At 42.8% G+C, this 27,800-nt stretch overlaps 1 protein-coding gene across 24 annotated transcripts in view; it reads right to left on the bottom strand.

Annotated features, from left to right (window-relative positions):
- Positions 1–27,800, bottom strand: part of RBFOX1 (RNA binding fox-1 homolog 1) — a 1,225,669-nt gene that overhangs the window by 945,382 nt on the left and 252,487 nt on the right. For all 24 annotated transcript variants that reach the window (XM_078381447.1, XM_078381445.1, XM_078381443.1 and 21 more), the window contains one exon: positions 12,438–12,470. In XM_078381447.1, the coding sequence (XP_078237573.1) occupies positions 12,438–12,470 (33 nt within the window). The remainder of the gene's footprint in view (positions 1–12,437; positions 12,471–27,800) is intronic.

Below are 27,800 nucleotides of genomic sequence, written 5' to 3'. Positions count from 1 at the left end.
ATTAATTTTAGAAATCCTTGGAACTTGAAAGATAGGGGAAAAACCCAATAACGTCTGACCCTATAGGATGAATCCAAAGTTTTGCCCCACTTAACCGGTCCAAATAATTTGGACAATAAAGGAAAGCAAAGCGTGCTGGTGATATACCACCCCATAGCACTTAAGGCACTCTCTGGGTGGTTTACAAGTTAATTATGCAGGCTACACATTGCCTGCATAATTGCCTGCAATAATCTGCATCAGCTCCAAAATGTGACCAATGGTGAAGAACAAAGGAGGTTATCATTCCAAATATTGAGAGCAGGGTATTCCAAGGTTGGGAATCATTGCTCTAGAGCACTACAGCATGTTGGCATATTTAATCATACAGCCGTGCCCCGCTTAACGATTACCCCGCATTATGACGAATCTGCTTCATGACGATGTTTTTGCGATTGCAATTGCGATTGGAAAATGATGTTTTAAATGGGTTTTTTTCGCTTTGCGAAGATCGGTTCCCTGCTTCAGGAACCGATTCTTCGCATTACAACGATCAAAACAGCTGATAGTCAGGTTTTCAAAATGGCCACCAGGTGCCCAAAATGGCTCCCCGCTGTGCTTAGGGATGGATTCCTCGCTATACGGGCACGGAAAATGGCTGCCGTATGGAGGATCTTTGCTGGACGGTGAGTTTTTAGCCCACTGGAATGCATTAACTGGGTTTTAATGTGTTTCAATGGGTTTTTATTTTCGCTTTACGACGTTTTTGCTCTACAGCGATTTCGCTGGAATGAATTAACGTCGTTAAGTGAGGCACCACTGTTTTGCTCACCAAAAGTTTGTTGATTTGCAAACATCAATTTCTATTGATTCCAAAATAAAAACACAGTCTATTTTCCCCCACTTTGGGGCGGCTTATATGGGATCATATTTATTTATTTATTTATTTATTTATTTATTTATTTATTTATTTATTTATTTGATTTGATTTGATTTGATTTGATTTGATTTGATTTGATTTGATTTGATTTGATTTGATTTGATTTTTATCCCGCGCCTTCTAGACAAAGTCTGCTCAGGGCGGCTTACATAAAATCATTCATAAAACATTATACATATACAGTTAAAACAACACTTTAAATTAACAACACCTCTTGCCCAGAGCCATTCCCTCTCTTACTCTCATTTCGCTACAGAGTTATCGCAGTTGAACCACCAGTTCGGTTGTCTTGTTTTCATCCTAAAGTTGGGTGGGACACATGGAATTCTCCGCCAGGAAGCTCAAGTACATTTCTTTGAACGAAACCACGGAAACCTAAAGACCTCAACCAGCCATGAATCCCAATCAACCTGCAAGAATTGTGGAGCTTAAACTAAACTCTGTCTCTTTGTTCCTCTCTCTCTCCTCATCGGTCCATTTTCCTCAGCAAACACTAATGTAAATTCTGATGGCCTTTTTAAGGTAGATTATACACGGAAGTGGTTGGGTTTTTCCTTCCTCTTCAGACTCTGCAGCTGGCCCAAAGCCTCACAGGTTGTGTCTTCTCCTGGGAGACCCAGCGGGGGAATCGAACCCCCCAACCTCTGGCTCCCCAGCCAGAGACCTCAACCACCGAGCCTTCCAGTCAGCTTTTCCTCAGCAAAGGAATGCCTTAAAACTGTCAGCATTTATTCACAACCTAACACGGGAAGTCAGCCCAGCTGTCTCTGTCTCTAATTGTCATTAGGGAGATAAAGTTTAATATCAGCTTAGAGTCAAACTCTATTAGAGCTGATTTATTTAAAGCGGTGTTTCTGTCTTAACATTTTGCTTCATTCGCCAACGCTTTCCAGTGACCTGTCATGAAATATGTGGCGCTTTCGGTCTGGGCTTAATTGAAGCCAAGGCTAATCAAACTGGAACTCCCGCCTTGCTCTGATCCAGTTGGTACTGCAGGAAAATTTCTCGGCAGTATGAGGGGAGGTTCTGCCTTCCTGTTGAGCGGATCACCTCTAAACCTTGGGAAAGATAACTCTGTTATCTTCAACACCATCTTAGAACTGCTGATCTGGAGGGGACCCTCTTGATCATGGAGTCCAGAAGAGGGCCCAGTGGGGTATCGAACTCCCAACCTCTGGCTGCAAATCCAAAGACCTCAAACCCTGAGCTATCATTGCCCAAGACATTCCTAGGGGTCTAAAAACTATTCAGAGTTATGACTGCTAGAAGTCCCTGCATGTCCTGAATTAGCAAAGACAATATCTTTGATTTCAGACGCAGCTTGGCCTCAAATACTGAAATTGTCCAGGGCAATTGGTTTACGGAGTTCAGTTCTTTCTTTCCTTCTTTGAAAATTAACCAACACAAAGAATTGGAAAGCATGGCTTTCAATTCAATTATCAGCATAAAGGAGTATGGAATATATAGTAGCTATGAATGGTAAGCGAATTTGTGATATTAAAAGAAGGGGACGTTGGTATACCTTCACAAGATACAATGAAGTTTTGAAAGGGGAAGAAGGCTTTGCAAATGAGGAAATAAAGAGAATGATTTAATATATTTCCAAATGGTCCTGGTGGAGAGGTACACTGTTCGTGTAATTGAATCATTTATATTATTTTTCTTTTTGTGTTTGTTAATTTTTTCCCCTAGATTTGCATAGCTAGGGGGCTGTTTTACATTGTCTTGAATTTCTTTTCATTTTGATTTAAATTTAAATTTTAAAAAAATTAAAAGGAAAATGTCATAACATTTGATTTCTTCATCTTTGCTGTGGAAAGAACATTTTGTTGTTGTTGAAGTACACAAATGATAGAACAGCTTTAGATATCTTTCATCTAGAGGTGTACATAGGCAAATACTTCTTTTCTTAAGAATATTTGTGGTTAAATTTGTGGAATGTTCTCCATGGATGGAGAGACAATTCTGTCAGATTGAAATATTGCCTCACCCAAGTACGTGCATCCCCTGCCTTCTCTTTTTGTTTCTTGCCTTTCCTGGTTATGATTTCTTTCTCTCTAATTTTAAGACAACTATTCACTGAGGCTTGAAATCTTGATACTTTCACAGTCTTAAAAACAAAAAACAAAACAAAAAAACCCCACCAAAGAATGAATAGATGTTGATTAAAGTGATAGCTTTATGTTTCTTATTAAAGCATATTAAAATTGTGCTTCAGGCAGAGAAACTTTGTGGCATTCAGAAAAACCACCGTAAGACTAACCGAACAAATTGCACTGGTGTCACGGTATATAATTCCTGTTAATTAACTGTGATGGGCTTCTATTTTATCTCTACTGAAAGATGCAATCAGCTGGTATCGCTGATATGTCAGCGAAGAATCAAATATTTGCCACTTGCTTTCCCAACACACTGATATCCTATGGAGACCTATGAATGAAACTGTGCCCCTAGGACTGACATTTTTCAGGGTATCAGCTGAAGCACTCTTCAAATACTTTAAAGGTTGTCATCCAGAGGAGGGGCAGGATCAGTTCTCCATCATCCCAGAGTGCAAGACATCCAACAATGGGCTCAAGTTACAGGAAACCAATTTTCAGTTGAATATCAGGAAAAACCTCCTCGCTGTTAGAGCAGTACGACAATGGAACTCATTGCCTTGAGAGGTGTTGACTGCTCCAACACTGGAGGCATTCAAGAGAAACTTAAGACACCCACCTGGCAGATCTCCTTTGATTTGTTTTCCTGCATCGAGCAGGGAGGTTGGACCTTAGAGGCCCCTTCCAACTTCACGATTCTATGATTCTAAGCCATCAAAACCCATAAGAGCTGCTTCCCTTCATCAATTAAATATGTGTAACCTCTCAGCTAGTTGTTATTAAATCTAAATACTTGTTTAGGTGGGTGACAGGCTTGCAATGGGGTTTTCTTTCCATCAGCAAAGTCCCAGTGCCATAAATTATTTCCTCCCCACGTGTCCATGTTTTACATCATTTATTTTTAGAGCATTATGCGTGCCATGTTTTGGAGATCAAAAGGAACTATTCTCTGGGCACACGTTTCGCCACAGTTCTCATATTTTATCCAGCCCACAAGACTTCACAGATTGAGTTGCTGCATGACTTTGTCTGTAAATGTCCCATCACTCTTGCCATTATAGAATATTTTCAGGACTTTCTCTTCCCAACGGAAATGACTCAAGACTTTGCTAGAATGGAACTCCATGGCTGGAGACCTAGATGCATAAATCTAGCAGAGAAAATAAAAACAGAGGCACACTAACTTACTAGCAGCTGGCTCCCAAATTCCCAAGTGCAGTAAAAAAAACTTTAAAAGGAAGTGAAACAAGTCAAAATTCAAATCAAGAAGACTTGAAGTCTTGTGTATGAGGAAGATGGCCACCATCAGGAGAATCTGCCCCAAAGGCATGGGTCTTCAGAAAAATCTGTTTTGCCCCATTGTACTGTAAATCAGTGTCCTTATCATTTCATCTTATTCCAGCATAATTAGATTTATTCAACAGGCAAACTGGCTGAGTGTAGAAACAGCAGCATCCCTAAGGCCAGTAAATGCAAATTGAATGTTGCTTCCCTGTCATGTGCCTTGAATAAGATATTTCTCTTGCCCTATTGTGGTGTCAGAAGATTTGCGCAGCTCACCGCATGAATAGACTCTGATGGCTTCACTTAGGGTGATGTCATACGTATGGCATTGCATACACAAATATGCGGTAGACATGGAGGAATGGGAAAGCATTGGAAGGACCCTATTATCCCCATATGAGCCTCCTCAGCTTTTAAGACCTTCTAGGGAGGCTGTTCTCTCAGTCCTACCACCCTCACATGCACTCTGAATGTGGCCACCAGACAAGGCCTTCTCAGTGGTGGCTCCTAAGTTACTCTAGCCAAGAACTAAGTTCACAAGATTTATTAACATCTCTAGAATGGGCAGAAGATAATTGGGTTGGATCCAGGAAGTCTCAATGCAACTATTATTTGGTGCACCTCCTAAAACTGGTTGTAAGAAGAAACACAGCTCACTCAAAAATGCACACATTTGTGAGACATGTGGGACACTTCGAAGTGTTGTAAGCCAGTGGTCCCCAACCTTGGGCCTCCGGATGTTCTTGGACTTCAACTCCCAGAAATTCTGGCCAGCAGAGGTGGTGGTGAAGGCTTCTGGGAGTTGTAGTTCAAGAACATCTGGAGGCCCAAGGTTGGGGAACACTGTTGTAAGCAGAGGTTTGTCTGCAGTACTGCAGTTTAACCACTGCACCCCCAAGACTCCCTTATGTGTTAAGTTACCTGTTTTCTTTAGCACCAGTCATGAGGGCAGGACCCTAACCACACAATGAAAGTAAAAAAGAATACATACACGGATGTATGTATGTACCTCACATGATGATAAAACAAGAGGCAAAGAACGCCCCAGTACACAGATATTCCTGCAAATGAAGCAGACAGAACTCTTGTCTCGAGGCCATTGACATTGTTCTCACTCTCATTCCTGTTGCAAACACTTCAGGCTGTCATTGTAACCAAACAATGATGGCACATTGTGTTATGGAAAGGACATGGCATTTTGCAAGATACTAAGTAGGAGCTGAGGTTTAAGCAGCCGCTGGTTCTACCGGAATAAAACTAAAGCCAAAACTCATTGCTGCAGCAAACAGAGGGCTGGAAAGAAGGCTTAACAGCTTTCTCGGACCTTGTCAAAGCTTGTTCCTTGCTAAGCTTGACCTATTGCTTCAGAGAAAAGAAATATGGCAGGCAGGAAGGGAGACTTCTCAGCGGCACCTCGTGATATGCGAGGAACACCCTGATAACTGGCTTGCGTTCGAAGGATGGCCCTACAGAGCCGCTTGTGCACCGATAATTTTGTGCTGAGCTCCTGAAGGGAAGCAGGGCAGGCTGCAAATCACAGAAACAGCCTGGAGTCTCTGCCTGACTGGGGTGTAAATCCTTCTCACACAACCAATGTTTATCTCACGTTTGATGCAGGACAACTGTCCCATGAGCCGTCAGAACTGTCACCATGCAGATGACCTTCACTGTGGGAAACCTTTTTGAATCACATTTACGACAGAAAAAAAGAGTCTGAGCATTTTCCCCCCCTCAGTCTGTTTCAGAAGTAGAATTCAGGGGCTATCGGAGCCTGGCTCAAAGGAGAGGTAAATGCTTTCGAATTGTTCTTAAATTGGAATTGCAGTCCAAGGAAAACTATAATCTGTAGCTTCCTACCTAGTCCATTTCTTCCACTCTACCTTCCAAACTTTCCCCACCTTGTTTTTCCTTTCTTTTAATTCATCCATCCAGCCATCCAGCCATCCACCCGTCCGCCCGTCCGCCCATCCATCCATCCATCCATCCATCCATCCATCCATCCATCCATCCATCCATCCATCCATCCATCCATCCATCCCCTACCTTTTAACCTTAAAAAGGACAGAAGATGACTTACATAGTTAAAATCCAAATGCAAAAATAGGCGATACCTTTTTAGACCACTAAAAATCATCATACAATAAACAAGCTTCTGTGGATTAAAACACCACTTCATCAGGTTTGTACAAGTTTGTGAAGAACTTCATGTCCAGACTTGAAGTCCAAAGGTATGTATATGGCAAGATGGGTTTTTCCAGGAAAGTTGCTCTTAGATGTTAAGTTCAGCAATTCTTGGCAAGTTGTATTTTGCCAGGTGTGTCTCTGACATGGAAGTCAAGAGTCTGGCTGCCGTTTTGTGGTTACAGCTGAGGCAGCGGTGGGTTGACTGTAACAGCCCGGTTCTCCGAGCAAAGAAGCACACGCCATGTGTGAACCCACACCTTTCCATTTGGCCTCTGTTCAAAACAGATACGCTTCTCCCTGACCCTCAAGGCAGAGGTGGTGTCATAGAAAACCTGAGCCCTCCTTCTGAGAATTGGGGTGATGAGTAAGTAAACTTACTAAGTTTAGGTCAGGTTAAAGCCAAATAATACGTACATAATTTAAATTTTTTAGGCATCCTTCAGTCTCGAGAGACTATGGCAATGTGCTCTGTATGGAGGACTTGGAACAGCATCTAGTGTGGCTGAGAAGCCCGATTCGAGAGTGACAATCTCTTCGACACTGAAGACAATTTAATTAGTACATAAAGGACAGTATTTAAAGCAACGGCAAACAGTGAAGCTGCTGTAAATATGGCGTCGTCATCTTCGTATGGTATTCGCTGTCCAGAGGTTCCCACTCATCAGAAGCCCTTTCTGGAGAAGCTGCTGTATTGGATCTGGAGCCTTCTGCATGCAGAGCTGAGGCTCCCCGGCCCCCTTTTCTATCAGAAACAGATCTGTACCTGCTCGTGAAAATGAAATCAGAGGGTTGCTTCTGGTTGAAGGAAAGAAAAGGGGAGAGATTTCCTCCCCATTCCCTTTTAGCTGAAGCAAAGGGCTGCAGGAACATACCTCATTTGGCGAGCAAATAGAGTGTCAAAGAGACAAGGTTGCAAAAGGTGCAGAGACGAAAGGAAAGAAATGGGCAAAGGGTCCTGAAGGAGGCAGGGACAACTTCTGGCTCCTCTGGGATTCTGCTCCTTGAGGCTGCTACTCGCTCAGCGCAAGAGTAGGGCCAGTCCTAGCAATGGTGCTCTTTCACTCCATTAGCATGACTTGACCTTAGAATTGGGAACGTAGCTTTCCATTGTTGCCTAGCCATCAAAGCAGTCCTGGATAGATATGAATCCAGGTACACAACAGACAGACAGACAGACAGACAGACAGACAGACAGACAGACAGACAGACAAGTTGCCTTGACAAGTTTTAACCCATACAGACAAGACGGTCCCTGTCTAAAAGATTGCCGCAATCAAGCACCCTGAGATCTGATTGCTAAACGTTGCCTATTATCACCATTTACATAACAAATGTCCGTCTTCCAGCCCGTTCAGAAAACCACTTGGTAATGACCTTAACATGCCCCATTAAGTATATTATTGTACAAGAAAGCCAAGCCATTTGTGGTAACAGTCTTTTTATTAGGATCCATATGCATGAGCCAGACTTTATTGGGTTCCTCCCCCCAAAAAACCATGCAATTTGAATACATATATATATTTTAAAGGGAAGGGCATTGAAAAACCAGCAGGCAGGCAGTGCCAACATTTATTCTGGGCTGCCTTGGCCGGCTGGCAAAGTGGCTCTTGTCAGCGATTGTTACACCTGTATTGAGGCCTCACAATTACTTGGCAGTTTCTACTCATGTATTTGTTTCTCTGAAATTGGATGGTGGTTACTGGATGCTGAAAGGAAAGTGATTTGACTCTTAAATATGTAAGACAGATGAGAACAACTCTTGATTTCTGTTTTTTCCTCTCTTCTGGCTTTTTCTCCACTGTGTCATATTTGTACAAAATCCAGTGAAAAGCACACAGCTGAATAATCCAAGAGTACAAAAATTGGATTAAGCAGATGTTGGAACTGTTTGGGATGCACTGCTGAATAAGGGAAGCCTACGTGAAAGGAATCCTTTGCATAAAACATCATTTCATGAAAACAGACACATGCCCTGTATGTACCGGTGCCTTGGCATTTATCTGGGGGCCAGGAAAGGAAACAAGTAATGAGAGAGTGAGAAAGAAATTAAGATGATTGAGCCCATGGTTGACTCAATCCAGTGGAAACAGCAGAGACGCCAACAGCTTTGGTGATTTTTCACCTGTTTGAATATCAGGGTTTACAAGGCTTAAGCTGCAAGAAGCCAATCTACCTCCCCTCGTTACAAGCATCCAGTTACGAGGCAAGGCACGTCTACTGACACAGAAAACAGCCCCTCTCATTTCAGTCGGAGTCCCATTTGTATGAGCCGCTAGTAAAAATGTCAAGTCATCTGCAGGTGGTTCTGTTTCTCAATATCCTCCTCTCACCAACGTTACCCAAATGCAGATCTCTGCAAACACAACATTTTTATTTTAAAAGTGGTGCAATTCCTTTGCACTGTAAAAGCTAGTGCCCAATGGATAATTCACCAAGATAAACATCATTTTAGAAGTGCAGAGCTGGAAGGGACCCTATGGGTCATCCAGTCCAGCCCCTGTCAAGGAGGCTCAGTAGGGAATCAAACTCCTAACCTCTGGCTCCACAGCCGGGTGCCTCAACCCCTCAGCTCTCTAGCAGTTCTTGTAACTCCCAATGCACAAAGACATGAAGAGCATGCATGTATGTACATGTGCACACATGCACACAAACGTCTAAAAAAGCATAAGTCTACCCTAAATCATCTATCAAATATTAAGTCCAGCAGATCCTGATGGCCCCAAAAAATCAAGGAATAAAGACATCATCTCATCGGAATTGTCTCTGACAAAATTCTTCAACCCTCAGTCTTTAGGCAAAGTCTTTCAAACAATGCACACTATGTGTAATCTGCACAATGGATCAGGACAAAAAAATGCAGAGTGGAAAATACATAAAAGAGAACCAAAGTTTCCATCTCCCACATGCTGGATATGAAAGAAGAAAGGCAAGTTATCAACGGCAACCCAAAGTAGACACTCTGGATCAAAATGGAACAGTGCAGTGGACTGATGCACCATTGGGTGTAAGAAGGCATGTAGAGATTTATACGGGTGTCCTTGTATTTACCACCAAAAAAGGAAATGGTTATGAAGTTATTCAACTGCAATAGAAATAGTAAGAAGACGGTACACATCACAGAGTGAATTTACACCATAAACAGGTTTGCACCCCGACCTCCACATGAGGCATAAAACAAGAAGCATGGCCACCATGGAGAAAGCTGCAGGTTTGTTACTAGGATATGGATGTCTCGTGTTAAGGTTAGGTCAGTGATGTGTGTGTTTACGTGTGTACGTACACACACACACACACACACACACACACACACACACACACACACACACACACATCTCTGACCTAACCTTAACACGAGACATGTATATCCTAATAATAAACCTGAAATTTTCTTCTACATATATATATATATATTTCCAGAGTCTTGCGTTATTCTAACATATGTTATGGAAATTCAAACTGTATAATAAATACACTGTGAATATTCTATATTCTGTGTTTCTTTGGTTTCTAACTAATCTTGTGTGTTCCATTTCAGCTTATCATCAAATTCCAACCAGGATATTACACAGACTGCTTGGTGAATTCTCTCAATATGGAAACTTAAAATGCAATGAAGAACTAAAAGGTGCTGAGGATCCATATAAAAAGTAACTTCTGTTCATCCCAAATTCTTTTTTTCTTGGTGAAGGGAAAGAATGCTTTCCTTTCTTTCTTTTTAATTATTCACGTTTCAAATTCAGCGCAAAAAAAATCAAACCACAACCGCAGGGCCACAAACTCTTCCCTTCAAGATTACCATAATTCTGGACGCTGTCCTGCTCATTTTGTTGTTATTTAATCAAGCCTTCCCCATTTGTAAGACCAGCAGGTTTTAAGTCTTGAAAATAGAGCTTTCAAGTTACATCGGAGAGAATTAGATTGTCATTCCTGTATCACACGCACAAATGAACTTTATGTCCTTGTTCTTTAAAGCAACACGCTAAGTTTATCTATTCCCTTTAATAATGCAATTTAATTTACCAAAGGTTCCTATTAAAAATTTATCTGACTGAAGCAGTTGGAGTCACCTAGACATTTTGTTATAGTTAAACATTAGCTTTAGAGAACATCACAAATTTCCTGCTGTGAAGCCGGGTCCAACTTCACATAGACAGACTCTCTGGGCCATCAATGGATATTACATTTAAATTAGGATTTCTGTGTTCACCGAAATAAAATGAAGTTGATTATTAACAAAGCGCAGTGGCTTGGGCTTTTGCTGACACCGTGAATTAACGACTTCTTTGGAAATGTAAGCGGCTGAAAGATCTTCCAAGAAAGCAACTCAACTTCTGGTGCTGAAGAACACATTTTAACTAACAAGGAGGTGATGAACTATTATAAGCAAGCTGCATACACGTAGAGAAACTTATATGCAAGTATACATAAATTCTTAATACAGAGGTGCCTTGCAAGACAAATGCCTCACAGGACAAAAAAAAAAAAAAAACTCTCAAGACAAATGGTTTTGGCAATGGGGTTGATGACTCGCAAGATGAATGTTCCTATGGCCGTGCTTCGCAAGACGAATGTTTTCCATTTTTTGTTCCTGCCTCATGTTTGCTGATTTTTAAATGTTTTTTTTCTATGATGTTTAAAAAGTTAACGTTTTTTGATTGAATTTTTTTAAATCATCTGCACAATATGTATGGCTTTAAAGAGCACTTAATAAACCCTTTGTAAACCAAAATTTGACTTTGTTCTGACTTTTATTGCCCATAGGAACGCATTAATTAGATTTCAATGCACCCCTATGGGAAAGCGCGTTTCGCTAGACAAATTTTTCGCAGGACAACATTAACCGCGGAACGAATTACATTTGTCTTGCGAGGCACCACTGTATTCTCTAATAAGTATCTTTCAGGCATTCTTTTAAAAAAAGAGAGTGAATTTGAAGGTATGAGGAGGGAAAAATCCTAGCCTTGAACTCTGCCTCTAAAATGTCTCCACAGGGATAGCATCAGCAATCATCGGAAGAAGTTTTCCATTCAATAACCATGATGTTTTCAGGCTTCCCAAATGACTGGATAGATTTCGTTCATAATGTAGGATTTTCCCTTTTCAAGTAATAGGGTTGAGGACTTGAACTCACCGTCAAGTCAGACTTAAGTCACAACCAGTAACTCAACTTGGATTCAAACCAAGATCTTTTGTTCTCCGATGACTCAGACTCAGCTTGTAACTTGGAGTCCACCTGAGTCATTGCTTTCTTGTATGGAAATCGATGGGTCTGAAGTGGAGAGCCTCTTCTATGCATGGAAGCTCTTTGTGAATCTTAAAAGGGCTCAGCGTGACCACGAAACAGGGAGAGGAGCATAAACAAAGAACAAACTGGAGGAAGTTGGCCGGTGGATGACTCTTTAAGGATTATGCAGAGTGAGGCCCATGGTTCAATCACTTTGTCCCATAGAAATAAAAAAAACCCAACCACTGCCTCTCTGCTACTTTCACTTGACAGATCAGGTCAACAAAACAGTTTCTAAATTACACAAAGATGCACACTTTTTCAATTATTCATGGCAACACCTCACAAAGCAACTGAGAAAAATACCCCTTGGCCCATTCTTCAACGCTCAGATAGCTCCGTTTTGAAACCAAACATCATGATTTATGCATGTTATGATGACTGTCACAAAGGTCTTCCAGTAGAAAGTACACAATCATGGTTTTCTAGTCCCTCTTTTTGGTGGAGCACCATGCAGTCGTGGTGTCGTGCCTCATAAGCCCACCACTCGCACAACCTCTGGGTAGCCTTGGGTGCCCCCTCTCCTGGCAGCCACAGTGAGGATTTACACACCCAGCCCTCGGCTCTGCAGCCAGATGCTCCAACCCACAGAGCTATCCCAGCTCGGTCTTACTTATCTGGTACAAGCCAATGGAGGAAGACAAAAATAAAATCCAAAGCATCCTACCTCAACATTGTTGGCAGCCAACAGCATCGATGCCTGCAAGTGACAGAAGAGACAGACAGAGAGAAAAGACATTAGTATTGATTGTTAAAAGTGTTTAATTGCATTAATTGCCTTTTAAATCAATATATATCAGTTGTTTGTGACAGTTGGTCTTCATGAGAATCGGGGAGCAATGATGTGGCTGTTTATCTCCTTTTCCGATTAGAAAGAGAAGATGTTTGACGTTGCCGTAAATTCATTTTTTTTAAAAGGACTATGAATTGGGTAAAAGAAAATAAAGGAAGACATTTTTCTAATGGTTTTATTTAATGGCTTATTTAATTTTAGTTTTTAACATTTAAGAAATCCTTCATTGAAACAATTATTTTAATTATTAATTTATGGATCCATTAAATAAAAAAGTCATTATTTTCATTATTTTAATTAAATAGTTTAATTTCAAATATGCACGGGACTGGCATGAAAACCAACTCATATCAATGCTCTCTGTCCCTGTTCATGCCTCTCAATGCAGACTGGAATTGATGAACGCAGCTTGATTCAGTTGTTTCCCTCTGAAATCTGCTTTTTTTTCTTTCCTCTCATAGGCATTTTAAGACCAGACCAGGGAAACTGATGATCATCCCCAAAAGCGGATTCTGTATCTTGCCAGAAATTTGCTGTAGGTAACAGAAGGAAATGTTTCCACATAGAATATAAACAGCTTCTGGACTATATTCATATCATAAAGCTATTGCAGTTCGATCCAACTATTGGTATGAAAGAAGTTTGGGACAATGAATTGTGTCTCTGGACTACCCCGTTATATTAGTTCGACCACTCTTCAGTTTATCATTAGGGCACCCGTTTGCAACTTGTTTCTCCAAGGATTTTATAGTTTTGGAGATAAAATAAAACTGAAAATCCTTCAGAACAGCAGAGAGGAAATGAGTCAATTTTGTCAGTGTAGCCACCCAAACCAGAAATTTTAATTACCAGAAATAAGACAATTTATTTTCAGTCAAAAGTGAACACGGCTACCACTTAAGAAACCCCATGACTTGAACCCGATACAAAAAAAGTTGGAACGGGAATCGATTCATATTGCCAGTGTAATTGCACCCTCAGAGTTAATTGTAGCTTAATGCTTCTTAAATACATATAAGGTTGCAACCTAAGTAGGTGGCATTTTTTTTGTCTCCTCCAATGCCTTTATATCAGTAATCCTTCATGGTTCAGAGTGTAAACATTTTTACAGAAAGGGAAACCTGCAACACCCACAAAATTGCAACGGATTGCCTCTTGAACAAGCAAATTAATTTATGCAAAATAAGCAGTCAAGGGTCAATTTCCCCTGATTTACATAATGCTTTGCATCCGAGGTTCCTGTCCATTGGTGCACATCATAGCCAACCCTGACCACTGCCACTGTTTGGTGGGAAATATATCCCAAGGTTGTTCCACCAATATCTGCACACTCAACATCTCAGCTAGAAAAAAAATCTTCGCCAAGCAAACCCGGCTGTTCAAATTTCATTTTCCTCCCAGGTATAATGAGGCAGGCAGGTTCGCAAACTTCCCGAAGCAAAAACACCTGTCTAAAAAAGAGGGCCAGCAGGGGAGAGCTGAACATGGAGATCGGCCATCCCCACCTGACTTGTTGCTACAAGTCAAAACAGATGGGCACCCCGGAGGCACGCACCGCAGGAGGTGCTTATCATTACACTGCAGCTGAAGCTTAGGATGAAAGAATTATTCTCTTTCTGGTCTGTGCTCCTTTCACAAATGCCCATTCATACGTTTGCTGTACACTCGCCCTGGATAAAAAAGCAAAGCTCAGTTGAAAAATGTCCCAGTGACCTAGAAGAGCTTGATGGTCCTGGTTTTGTGAGGGCTGTACAGTGGTGCCTCGCTTAACGTGGATAATCCTTTCCAGGAAAATCGCTGTTAAGCAAAAACATTGTAAAGTGAAAATAAAAACCCCATTGAAACGCATTGAAACCCATTCAATGCATTCCAATGGCGTAAAAACTCACAGTCCAGTGAAGATCCTCCATACGGCAGCCATTTTCGCTACCTGTATAGCGAGGAATCCATCCCTAAACACAGCGGGGAGCCATTTTAATTACCCAGTGGCCATTTTGAAACCGCCAATCAGCTGTTAAAAAAACATCATTTTGTGAAGAATCGCAAAGCGAAGTTCCCCCATTTAGACCATCGTTTTGCAATCGCAATTGCAATCACAAAAAGACCATCGTAAAGGGGATTTGTCATAATGCGGGGCAATCGTTAAGCGAGGCACCACTGTAAATGCCAGAGATGTTGGTTAGTCCCAAGTCTTTGATACCAAGTCCCAAGTTCTCAGCCCCAAGTTTGAATACTTATTAAAAACAAGCTCCCCCCCCCATGCAAAAAAGGAGGGTTAGGTGGGTTCCAAGTCACAAGTTGGGACATTGAAATGAAAATCCAATCCAAGTCAGTTCAGCAGTGCAACTTAAGTCTGACTTTACAGCCAGTCCCATGACTTGAGACCCCAGCATTGTGGCCCCCAAGAACTTCTGCAAAATTGACTGCCCCCCTTCCCCAGCTGAAAAAGTCCCTTCTTTCTCTTGATTTAAATGATTGTGCCCCATCTGATAACGAGAGCACAACAAGGCTCAATAAGGCCTCCAATCTTAGCAAAAAGCATTAAACTAAAGGCAATATAAAATGATGTAGCAACACCCAACTGCATTTGATGGATGGCACTGGAAAGATTAGACTGGCAGGGACCAAATGTTCTAAGCAGACTTTGATCAATGCCTTGCAAGAACTTTATTTAAAAAGTCATTTCAGACACAAGTAAGGTATTGGGCCAGGTAACACTAATAATCATGCACCATCAAGCCAATTCTGACTTACAGTGACCATTTTTTTCAGGATTTTCCAGATAGGGGATGCTCAGAAGTGTTTTCCCATCCCCTTCTTCCCGGGGCATCCTGAGACTATGCAAGTTGCTCAAGACTACACAGGCTAGGGGATCGAACCCCTGACCTCTGGGCTCTACAGCCAGATACCTAAACTATTGAGTGATCCAGCCTGCTATTGATCCCTGTAAGTACCCAAAAATCGGGAAGCAGTAATCTCTTGAGCTGGCCTTCCCAGGAGAGATTCAAGACCCACAGGGCTGTCGATAAGAAGGACAGGCTCTCCTTGACTTAGGTTGTTTGGAAGGCAGAAGGTCAATACTGGTACTTAAAAGGAGGTTCATTTGTATGCAGAATGTAAATCTTTAACAATCCGTGCCACATGTTCTCTCTGTCCAATTCATCTTAATAAACCGGCCATCAGATTCGGAAAAGAGCTGAAGTTTTGAAGTTGCCAGGACAGGCGTCATGGTAACCAGGAGCGGTGGGGCTGCTCAGACCACGTCCAAAGGAACCGAAAAAAAACAGACCCTGGATCCAAGAAAGAGGAGCCAGTCGCTGTCCTCGGTGCCTGCTCGGACTGCCCAAAAATTGCACAGTGAGTTCATTACATTAAAAAAAAAAATCCAGTCCCTGGAGCCTCTGGCATTCTAGTTAAGCAACAGTAATAGGAAGCAGCTGGGAGAGGACGTTAGGTCAGCTGAATCATTAGCCCTGAAAATTGCATGGCTATCACTTCTGTCTGACACACGGTCGTAGTCTTAAAAAGAGGAGGTCAAACAGTCAGGTGAACTGGGCACAGTAAGTCCATTACGGATGCTTTGTAGTTCGGCATTCCAAAGAAGTCCCCCCGCCCTGGAACATCGCAGGAGCTTAATGAATATTCCTGGGGCTTTCTCCCTGCCCTGATCCTGCCAACCTCTTCGTCCCTTCTGGAGATGACCTTCACAGCAAAAGATGCTCTTTCTCTCGGACTGGACTCCCGATTCTCTGGTAATACCCCAATTAGCAATTCTCCTGATTTATTTCTACCGCAAGCACAATAACCAGGTGCCTTGCCGGTTCTAGGCAGCGATTAGAGTTTGGAACTCAACATTCAAATCTCTCTACCACTATGAAGCTTAATTGAGCCAGCTGCTTTTGGTGCTTCGATCCTGCCTCGCCTGAAGGATGTACCAATGTAATGTTGTATAGTATATTGATTTGGGGTCCATTTGATCTGATAAATATCTGTTGCCCTAAAAGAGTGAGTGAGTGAGTGAGTGAGTGAGTGAGTGAGAGAGAGAGAGAGAGAGAGAGAGAGAGAGAGAGAGAGTGTGTCAACTGTATTAAACCACCATCTTCATCTTCTGGTTTGTTTTTGGCTGAACAGGTATTTGGCGCTTCCCAGGCCTGCCTCCTCCAGCACCCACCCACTTAGAGGCAGTGCCCCAGATCCCCTGCCCTGCCTCCTCTGGGTGCTGCCAATGAGCGGGCGCCTGCCAGAGGAGGCAGGGCTGGGAAGGACCAAACACCTGTTTGGCTGATAAAAGAACCAGCACAAACTGACAAACAGGTGGTTTGTGCCCATCTCTAATTTAAATTTCTCCCCCCCCCACAAAAAAAATCTGAAGCTGTTCAATCATTGGGCAAACAAAATCTAATTTTAAGGGTCCCTTTCAGGAGAAAGGGACGTGGTGGCGCTGCGGGCTAAACCGCAAAAGCCTGTGCTGCAGGGTCAGAAGACCTAGCAGTCGTAAGATCGAATCCACGCGACGGAGTGAGCGCATGTCGCTTGTCCCAGCTCCCGCCAACCTAGCAGTTCGAAAGCATGCAAATGCAAGTAGATTAATAGGGACCACCTCAGTGGGAAGGTAACGGCGTTCCGTGTCTAGTAGCGCTGGCCACGTGACCACGGAAGATTGTCTTCGGACAGACGCTGGCTCTATGGCTTGGAAACGGGGATGAGCACTGCCCCCTAGAGTCGAACACGACTGGACAAAAATGGTCAAGGGGAACCTTTACCTTTACCTTTCAGGAGAAAGGCAGAGTAAAAATATTTTACATGCAAATGAATGAATGAATGAGTGAGTGAGTGAGTGAGTGAGTGAGTGAGTGAGTGAGTGAGTGAGTGAATGAATTTTTAAAAGGCCGCCTATGAGGTAGATACAAGGCCTGAGGATTGTTAACATTTCTACCAAAAGGTCTCATTACCAATATCTTGGTTTAAGTATTTGCCGCTCAGACAATAATGTGTCGTAACAGAGACAAATGCTTTTGTCTAAGCCTGGATGCATTCAGACTAAATCTAATCCACTCAGAGCGCCCCTCCTCCCAAACAAAGCATTCTATGTTTGAAATCTAGCAGCCCCCCAGACAACTGGGCAGGGGGAAAGAGCGATATCTCCAGAGAACCGCCTTTTCCTTTCTAAGTGTTCAGTCATGGCAACTCTTCCTCCTCCGTTGCCTTGATGGATTTCTCTTTGGAATGGCAACAAGCCTTCCATCAATGTCATGGACTAAATAAGTTTGAGGATATGCTGATGTTCCTCAAATTGTTTCGACTAGCCATAGTTCTGGCTGGTTTGCTTGGAGAGAAAATTAATGATGATCCACCAAGGTCATTGGACGTCTGTGGTACGGAACAGATGTTAACATATTAGTCCCACATGCTGCTTTCATACTGGACTATAACGGCTCGGGGTTGCCATCATGCGAAGTAATGCAGCCGAGGGGAGACATCCGAGTACGATAAATGTTAAGTCTCGCAGTGTTCCAGCAAGTGACAAATGTCCCCAAAGCTTCAAGAAAGACATTGGCTATTACCCTGTCCTTCAAGGAAGAGAAAAGAAACCTTCCAGAATCAGGCAAAAGAGGCGCCTTGGGGAGATATGGTGGGTTTAAACTGTTGGAGAGAACGCGGGAAACCTGTGACTTCATTCTGAGGTGAGAAGAAGAAAAGGAGGTTCCGGTGAACGCAAGTAATTGACAAGAAAGTCCAGCTCTTCAGCTGCTCGTCCTATATCACATCAGCCATTTCTTATGGGGGGGGGGGAAGCGTTTCTATTCAGCATGTTTAAAAGAACATTTTACCTTATATGTCTAAAAAAGCAGACGTGTCCATGAAAGCATTAATGTGCCAGAAGATTTCAGGCTTTTTAAATAATTATAATTCTTCTTCTTCTTCTTCTTCTTCTTCTTCTTCTTCTTCATCATCATCATCATCATCGGGTTTCGCCTGATATTTCTCTCAGTGTTTCAGCGATTTGGACATGACAACTCTGTGAAAAGTTGGCGCCTTTTCTGGAAAACGTGCACGCACAGAAGGTGTGGCTGATGGATTTTTTTTAAAAAAGTAAAGCAATGCACCCACTCGTTCTGTTCTGAAAAGTTTGTGCAAAAAGGACGGCTGATGCGGTAGTTTTGTACAATGTAATTCTTATGCACAAAAATGCCAGCTGAGGATGGCAGAAAACCACTAGCCCTCTTACGGGGGAGTATAAAAATATATACAGTGGTGCCTCGCTAGACAGTTACCCCGCATGACAGTTTTTTTGCTAGACATTGACTTTTTGTGATCGCTATAGCGATTCGCAAACCAGTGATTCCTATGGGGGAATTTCGCTGGACAGTGTTTGGTCCCTGCTTCACAAACCAATTTTTGCTAGACGATGATTTTGACAGCTCCCTCCACGCTCACAAAATGGGTGTTTTTGGGACCTACGCTTCACAAGACAGCGATTTAAACAGCTGATCGGCAGTTCGCAAAGCAGCTTTCCTATGGCCAATCTTCACTAGACAACGACGATTCTTCCTCATTGGTACGCATTAAACAGGTTTCAATGCATTCCAGTGGGGAAATGCTTTTCGCCAGACAATGATTTCGCTAAACAGTGATTTCAGTGGAACGGATTATCATCGTCTAGGGAGGCACCACTGTATTTCCTTCTTCAACATTTCACCGATATGAGGGAAAGTTTTCATTCCTATCTGTGCGTGTAGCCAGTCTTCTTTACATCCACCCTTTGTTCATCTGCATTACGGTGCTGAGCGAGACCTACCTGGCTTGTAAGAAAACTGTACCTTCTTAGTGACAGTTAGAGAACACGGGTGGACTAGACCCCCCCCCCCCAAATTCTCCATTGGGATGGGGTTTAAATGTCACAGGGACATCTCTTCATCCCTAATATCATTGTCCATTTCTTTCATTCTGGCATGCAGGAGAAACTGGAAAACACCACCCCAGTGATCCCTGTGGGTTCACGTCGGGGAATCCATTGCTATTTCCCCCCCAAAAAAAAATTCAAATCCATGTATTCCCCAACTCTGAAAGGGTTGTATAGGAGCTCAACGTCCCAGAATTGATACAGAGCAAAGAACTGTTCTCTGTCACCAACGCAGTGGTCTAAGCATCTGGTAAGGGGAGATGGCTGCCTAAAAGGATTCAGTCATCGAGGCAGAGGGAATTAAGGCTAGGAGATCAACCTAGGCAAGGCATGTTGGCTTTAAATCAGTGGTTCCCAACCTTGGGTCGCCAGATGTTCTTGAACTAAAACTAAGCTGAAAGTCCCCAAATTGTCCAGCTAACATGACACACAAGCGTATGAACGTTGGGGAAGAAGCTTTTGATTCTTAAATAGGCAAGCCATAACAGCAGATATTCTTCCGTGGGAAACAGTACCCTAGAGATTATAGAGTAATCAAGTAAAATAGCCATGAGACTATGGCTATTTTCCAGCCTCAACCCACGGTAACTAAAATATTCGCATAATGCTTCCAACATTGGTTGTTGTGGGTTTTTCGGGCTCTTTGGCCGTGTTCTGAAGTTTGTTCTTCCTAACGTTTTGCCACTCTCTGTGGCCGGCCTCTTCAGAGGACAGCACTCTGTGCTCTGGTGTAGTTGGCTTGGGAGTGCAGTATTTATGGCTGTGAGATAGGCTTTTGTCTTTTTCTGTAGATGGGTGATTAGTGTGTCTTGTGGTGGGTGTATTGCTGTGCTAAAAATGCCAACATTCTCAGTCGAACAATTGCCCAATTGGCCTACTCTTCTGTCCGTAATATCCAGAGCCAGAGTTCCACCCCAGATCTCTTTCTTTGCTTTCCTAATACCCCCATGGGTAGCGAATCAATGCATCTGCAGCTCCATCTCAAAAGCATCCTCTGAGCAGCTATCTTCTCAATGAAAGTACAAGAGATTGCCGTCGCTTTAACATACAAAAAAATCTCCACAGCATGTCTCACCATTTCAAAAAATACCCGACTGGCTATTATCCATAGATCACTGGCATTTTATTGTAATCTTCCAGAAGGATGCATATATTTCTTCTTCTTCTTTTTTAAAGGCTTTTAATCCTTAGAAAGAGAAGCCATAACAGCTGATGTTTATCATTGTCTAGCGTTATAAAAATAACACTACGTAGCAAGAACAGGTCTATAAATGGAGGCACCCTGTCTAAAGTCACCCACCCTCTCTGCCTAATGGTGTCTGAGTTCCTTTTCTACGTTTCAACAAAATATTGAAACACAGCCACAGAGAAAACAGACTTGAAATGCAAACAACTTAATTCCAGGTTATGCTGATCAGAGATGGGGAAGGTGTCAACTTTTGATCCGGGCTGATAGGATTGCTATTAGCATGCCTCCAAGACATGCAGGTTTTTTTCCCCACTGCTGTCCTATAAGGGTCTACTTGGAAATTGGTTCTTTTGAATTTAATTGATCTTACTCCCAATTAAATGGGTTTAAGATTATAGCCATGCATGGCGATCTTTTGTAGGCGGGTTGCAAAGAAAGAAACCTAACTGGTGAATCAAGCCCCATGATTACCCCAGTTATGTTTTTTATAGGATTGCAGCTTTAATAGACTGAACTAATGCACTGGAAAGCTTTCTTAATTTACTGTAAGGCAACATTTTAGAAATGCCAATTATTTTACTATAAACATAAAAACTGCACCTGGCTGAACCTTGTAGGGGATATATGCCATGGTAAGTGTAACTGTCTAAATCGTGGTGGCTAATTGACACTAATTAACTAGTAGCTCTCATATCCCCAGTTATGTGCCAGTTGTGAGATTTGGCATGCAATTAGAAACGCTGGTAGAAACTTGTTAAAACGTATTGCAATTCACCACCATAATTTAGACAACTGCTCTTAAGACGTGAACGCATGGCAGAAAAAATGCAAATGGATGCACTGTGAAGTTGCACCTGGGAAGTCTGGTTTTAGAGGGCTTCACACAAAATCAGCAAAGAGAGGGGAGGAAATCAGCCTTATTTGCAGCCTGTTAACATCATTTCCTTCCCACATCCGATGTCTGGGTCTGCTTGCACCCCTCTTCCCTTCCCTCCCTTCGAGCCTTGTGGCACAGAGGTGAATCTGTCAGTTGGAATGGCTTTAAATACAACGGTTACAGACTCCTCCACATTAGGTCAAAGCACCATGCTATCACAGTCCAAGATATCCCAGGCAGCCTCTTACCAGGGACAAGGGCACAAGGACTCAGTCCACCAGGTAGGGTTTCAAGTCCAAAGACACTCACTGGATCAGGATCAGATGTTGGAACACAGGGGCTCAGGAGGAGGAAGGCAATAATCATAACATAGCCAAAGACCTTGGTTGCTGAGGGCAAACCACTCCTTAAACAAGCCTTCCCTCCAGGTTTCCAGGTGATTCTCATGAGTGGCCCAACAGCTGCTACACAACCCAGGGCCTGACCCTGCAAACACCAGGCTATTCCTGGGTCAAGCTGGCCCTGATTCTGCAGCTTCCAGGGTGGTGTGGGCCAGATGCCATATGAGCTAATGTGAAGGCATTCAATTCCAAAAAAAGTAGAAGCCCTAGCAGCTGAGGGGAAAAAAACCCCACAGATTAGGGGAGAAAAACTCACAGCGCATTCACCTTGACTTTAATGTCATGCCGTCTACAGAAAATAATGGCCATCAGAACCTCCCAGTCTTGGCTCATTTCCTGCATTATTTGCCATTATTGTTGCACTCTTAGACGGGTGTGAATTCCTAACAGGGTCCTGTCCATTGTTGACAAAGGAGACATTTTCCTTTCTGCCACACCCAGGATGGAATGGATCTTCGCCTTCTGTACTCCTGGTTTGGTCAGTTTCAACGTATCGTTGTATCCATTCCTCTCCAAGGTAAATTCCCGAAATCTGCCTCGAAACCCCACTGGATCAAGCCACGAACCTCATTGTGGACCCCCTGCCTGGCCTACAAGCAATGCAAGCAGCTGGTAACAAACCCCCTTGCCCTGCTTCTCTCGTACATCAACACATATTCAAAGTCCCTTTTGCCATGTACAACCATCACTGACTCTCTGCTTTCCTGATGGTATGAAATAAGACGGCTAATGAGGGAGAGAGAGAGAGAGAGGTTAACTTTTTAGGTTTTCTAGAATTTAAGCCAGTTTCTTTTCATTCCTTGACTTTCCCTCTTGCTCAGCAAGACCTTGTGGCAGCTGAAAGGGATGGTCCCTAAAGACTCTTTTAAAACAAACTTAGCTGAACAAGGAAAGTGACAAAGTATTTGAAGCATCTTTATTTTTCTAGAGGCGGATTGTAAAAGTTCCCTTTGGGTAAGAGGATTTGTCGAGGAAACACAAATTTTTTTGTCCCTTGTACTAAGGGACAAAAAGACGCTGACCTCTCTGACATCCCATAACTGTAAATGTTCCCGTATTGTTAGCAGGAGACAATAAAAGGCATTCTTCATTCCTTAGTGTTTGAAATCCCAGAGAGTTGTGGGGGTTTTTTTTCCATCTTAAAATGGTTCTGATTTTAGATTGCATTAAAAATAAAGGGTCAAGAGGAGTGCTGATGTCACTTACAGCAGCAGCAGAAGAAAGAAAATTACACTTCCCCCCCCCCCCCCGGCTTAGGGCAATGCGTCATGTCACTAGCATTGCCTTGGATATCTTGTCCAGAAAAAAAAAGAAAAAGAAAAAAAATTAGGAAAAGGCCATGTGCTGTTAGAGCAGTACAACAACGGAAATGATTACTTCCAAGAGGTGGAAAGTGCTCCCAGCACTGGAGGCATTGAAGAGAAAGTTGGGCAGGCATCTATCAAATCTGGATTGATTTTGATTCCTGCCTTGAGGATGGGGTTGGCCTTATAGGTACAGGCAAATGTTCCCCTTGACAGTTTGTCCAGTCGTGTCTGACTCTAGGGGGCAGTGCTCATCCCCGTTTCCAAGCCGTAGAGCCAGTGTTTGTCTGAAGACAGTTTCCGTGGTCACGTGGCCAGCATGACCAGACACAGAACACTGTGACCTTCCCACCGAGGTGGTCCCTATTTATCTACTTGCGTTTGCATGCTTTTGAATGGCTAGGTTGGCAGGAGCTGGGACAAGCGACGGGAGGGCACTCACTCCGTCGCATGGATTCGATCTTACGACGGCTGGTCTTCCAACCTTGCAGCACAGAGGCTTCGGCAGTTTAACCGGCAGCGCCACCAGGTCCCTTATAGGCCCCTTCCAACTCATTGATTCTATATTCTGTGACTGTGCCTCTTTGAATTTGCAATGCATTGAGGGGGGGGAAAGAGGGGAGGAAATTTTCTGAATTTCAGACAGCTATCTTCAGGGCTTTGGGAACTGTCTGTGAATCATCGTCATCATGAAAGCTAAAATTCAAGGAACTGGTATAAACAGCAAATGTTGACTCCGACAAGAGAAGGATGAAAGTGCGTCACTTCCCATCTGTGAATGTTCAAAGATTGTGCAGACAGACTACAAAGCTAGACACAATAGAGTTGCAAAATTGATACGATGGTCGGTATGGAAAAAAATATATCATTTTCTAGCACCCAAGAATTTGTGGGAACATCAGGTAGAGGAAGTGCTAGAAAACAACCAAGTTAAGATCTGGTGGGACTTTTGGATTGAAATAGGCAGACACCTTGAGCATAGCTGGATAGCTCAGGGGTTTAGGTATCTGGCTGGGGAGTCCAAGGTTGGGAGTTTGATTCCCCCACGGTGCCTCCTTGACAGGGGCTGGACTGGATGATCCCACAAGGTCACTTCCAGCCCTGCAATTCTCTGATGATGATAATACACCAGGCGTAACAGTAATAGAATGAAGAAATGTCTGGATAATGGATGTTGCAGTTCCAGGGAATGCCAGAGTTGAAGATAAAGATTTGTGTGTGGGGGGGGAATTACAAAATACAGAGACCTGTCAATAGGAATAACACACTCGTGGATGAAACACATTTCAGTGGTCCCTATAGTTGTCGGGGCTTTGTTAACAATACAGCCATATTTTATAAAATATTATAATCAGCTCAAAAATCTCTGAAATAACACCATCAGAGCTGCAAAACAGTGGCAATATTAGGGTGAGCTTTCATTTTACACTAATACAGTCATGCCTCGAGTGGTCGCAAGACCAGATGGGCGGGGTATAAATAAAACAAACAAACAAATAAACGCCTCACACAATGAAAAACTTACAAGACGAAAGTGCTTTGTGATTATTTTTTTTTGGTGACTCGCAAGACAAATTTTTCTATGGCCGTGTTTCGCAAGACATTTTTTCCCTTTTTGTTTGTTTTAAATTGCACAACCGTTAGTACCGCACTTCGCAAGATGAAAATTTTGCAATACGAGCTGATTTGTGGAACAAATTAATTTCGTCTTGCGAGGCATCACTGTATTTGATTGATACGTAGGGTTTCAGTTAAAACTTGCATGTGTTATACATTTGACTTGTGTTGCTATAGTCAAGCAAATTGTGCATGGGTCTTCTCTTGACACACACACACACATGCATACACTTGTGTTCCTCTGAACAATCCTCATCATTATTTGCAGTCTAATAAAATGAGCTTGTCGCCTCTGATTTGATTTTGCCAATTCTAGATTGTTTGCTATCTCCGCAGCGTTGTGGATGCCCATTTCTGCTGATTTACTTCGGCATACCTATATCCTACCAAGTCAGCCAGAGGTAATTGGATTCTTCTCTGTGAAGTGAGGCAGCTGAGTCAGGGCGGGGGGGGGGGGGGGATCAACAAGGGAACCGAGAGGCTGTTAAGCCTTCTCCCCCCCCCCCAACATTGCTCTAAAAAGGCAAAATGACATGACTCCGAGACAGGTAAAGTGCAGCTCAAATTTTAATCTGAATCTCATTTCCATTTGTGGCTGGAGGGTGTTTAGCTCATTCTAGTGTAGCGGCACTTCCCCCCCCAAGGGTAAAATAGACACCTCTTAGCAAGCCGACACAGAGGGCCATGTCCCACAGAAGTCATTTCCGTGCGAGTAAAGGCGTTGCCAGCACAGCTGGAGTTTTTGTTCAAATCAGCTCAGCGCCATCTCCTCATCAATGGGACCCATTTCGATCTTCATCCTGATCCAATTTTGATGCACCACTTCAGCTAGAGAGCCATGATGTTTCAGCCGTCATGCAGAAGAAGAAGAAGAAGAAGAAGAAGAAGAAGAAGAAGAAGAAGAAGAAGAAGAAGAAGAAGAAGAAGAAGAAGAAGAATCATTCTCCAAGAGAGAGACAGACAATATTCTCCAAAACTCAACTGAGACAGAATATCTGGGATCTTTGAAAGTCTATTAGATCCCTTATTTGGTAGTAAGGACTGCAAAGATAAGTAGATATTTTGTTTTCCAATGATCCCTCTGATTGGTTAGAAAAAAATTATGAATCTTTCAGACTTCATTCTGGATAAACTACTGCTTTCAGGGGCTGTTTCACTCAGATACTTCTGTGACCCACGCTAAGATATCTTCACACCAAGGTGTCCATGTTGCATCTGTTATTGTACAGAAGTGAACATGTGATGTTGTTGTTTAGTCATTAAGTCATGTCCAACTCTTCGTGACCCCATGGACCAGAGCACGCCAGGCCCTCCTGTCTTCCACGGCCTCTGGGTCAAAGTCATGTTGGTCCCTTCGATGACCCTGTCCAACCACCTCATCCTCTGTCGTCCCCTTCTCCTCTTGCCTTCACACTTTCCCAACATCAGAGTCTTTTCCAGGGAGTCTTCTCTTCTCATGAGATGGCCAAAGTATTGGAGCCTCAGCTTCAGGATCTGTCCTTCCAGGGAGCACTTAGGATTAATTTCCTTCAGAATGGATGTGATGTAGGGGGAAGCAAATACGAAGGTATGGGCAATGAGAAAACAGAGACTACTCTTGCATCATGCTGTATATAATTTTTTTTTTTCAACAACCACCACAACAACAAAATGATGGAGGATTCCTAATGCATTGGTTCCACTCCAGGAACAAGACAAGGTAATTTGGATCCTCCAATTCTCGGGAGAAATTGAGCTGAGACAGATTTTGGAAGCATTCCCATACGCAATTAAGAGAGATGGTTGCACTGTAGCATAAAAGGTTGTCCCGGCATGCTTTAAAACTTCGCTGCGCCTGTTTTGAAACTCGACCGAATAGTAATTCACTTTGTATGGTTAATTTTTTATTCCTTAATCAAGAACACATGGAGGTTAGGGTGACATTGCTGTAAATATCCAAAGAACCTGGGCACGTAAATAATGAATAGCACGACAGGACAGCTTGCCAACCAGATTTCTCCTGTTTGCAGAAACTCAGATGGAATTTGCGTGAATTGGCTTACAGGTAAACAAGAGGGACCAAGCCTGCAGTGCAGTAATTCCCTTACCGTCATAAAAATTGAATGTGTCATGAACATAAGCGTAGCCTCAGTAATCATGAAGTGCTAATCCGGAGATTGTTAAACATGTTCCACCCTCACTTTCTTTAATCCCCTCTTCCTTTAATCTTTCTTCCTTTCTGAGTTGCCTTTGCTACCGGAAAATGCCCCTAAACACCACTGGAAGCTAAACAAAGCAAAACATCAACATGTTTTTTTCTTTAATGTAAAACCTTCCTTCATAATCCTGAGCTGGCTGGGTAGTTTGGGTCTCTGGCTGTGGAAACGGAGGTTGGGTGTTCAATTCCCCACTCTGCCTCCTTGACAAGGGCTGGACTCCATGATCCATAAGGTCCTTTCCAGCTCTGCAGCTCTAAGATGATGATGATGATGATGATGGAATACTCAATTTTGTAGGGCAACACATGCAACATAGGTGAAGAAAGGCTGTGGACTTTGGGCCTGGTAATCCATGGTTATAGGATTACATCAGAAAAAAACATGCAAACTACAAGCGAGGTCTTTGAATTGCTGCAGAGGGTTATCCAACCAACAGCGACCTGGGGTGTCATTTGACAACCACACTTCCAAAGCAGTGTGCTCCCCCCTCCCTCCAATTTACTTCTAAGAAATAGACCTGGCCCGACCACCTCCAATGAATTCTTGGGGCTCCCATTCATAATTTTTCTGCATTGCCCACAAAATATTGATGAAACGATTTGACCTGTGAAAGCCTGCAGATTACTTGATGTTGTTTTTAACTAAATGGGTCTAATAAAAGTGTCCCCTACAGAAGATTGCATGGAGTCATAGAGCTATTAGATTGGAAGGAACCCCCAAGACTATCTCACAAATCCCCTGTTGAAA

The sequence above is a fragment of the Pogona vitticeps genome, chromosome 13 (assembly GCF_051106095.1).
Source record: "Pogona vitticeps strain Pit_001003342236 chromosome 13, PviZW2.1, whole genome shotgun sequence".
In the NCBI taxonomy this organism is placed as follows: Eukaryota; Metazoa; Chordata; class Lepidosauria; order Squamata; family Agamidae; genus Pogona; species Pogona vitticeps.
This window is presented reverse-complemented; position numbering and strand designations above follow the sequence as displayed.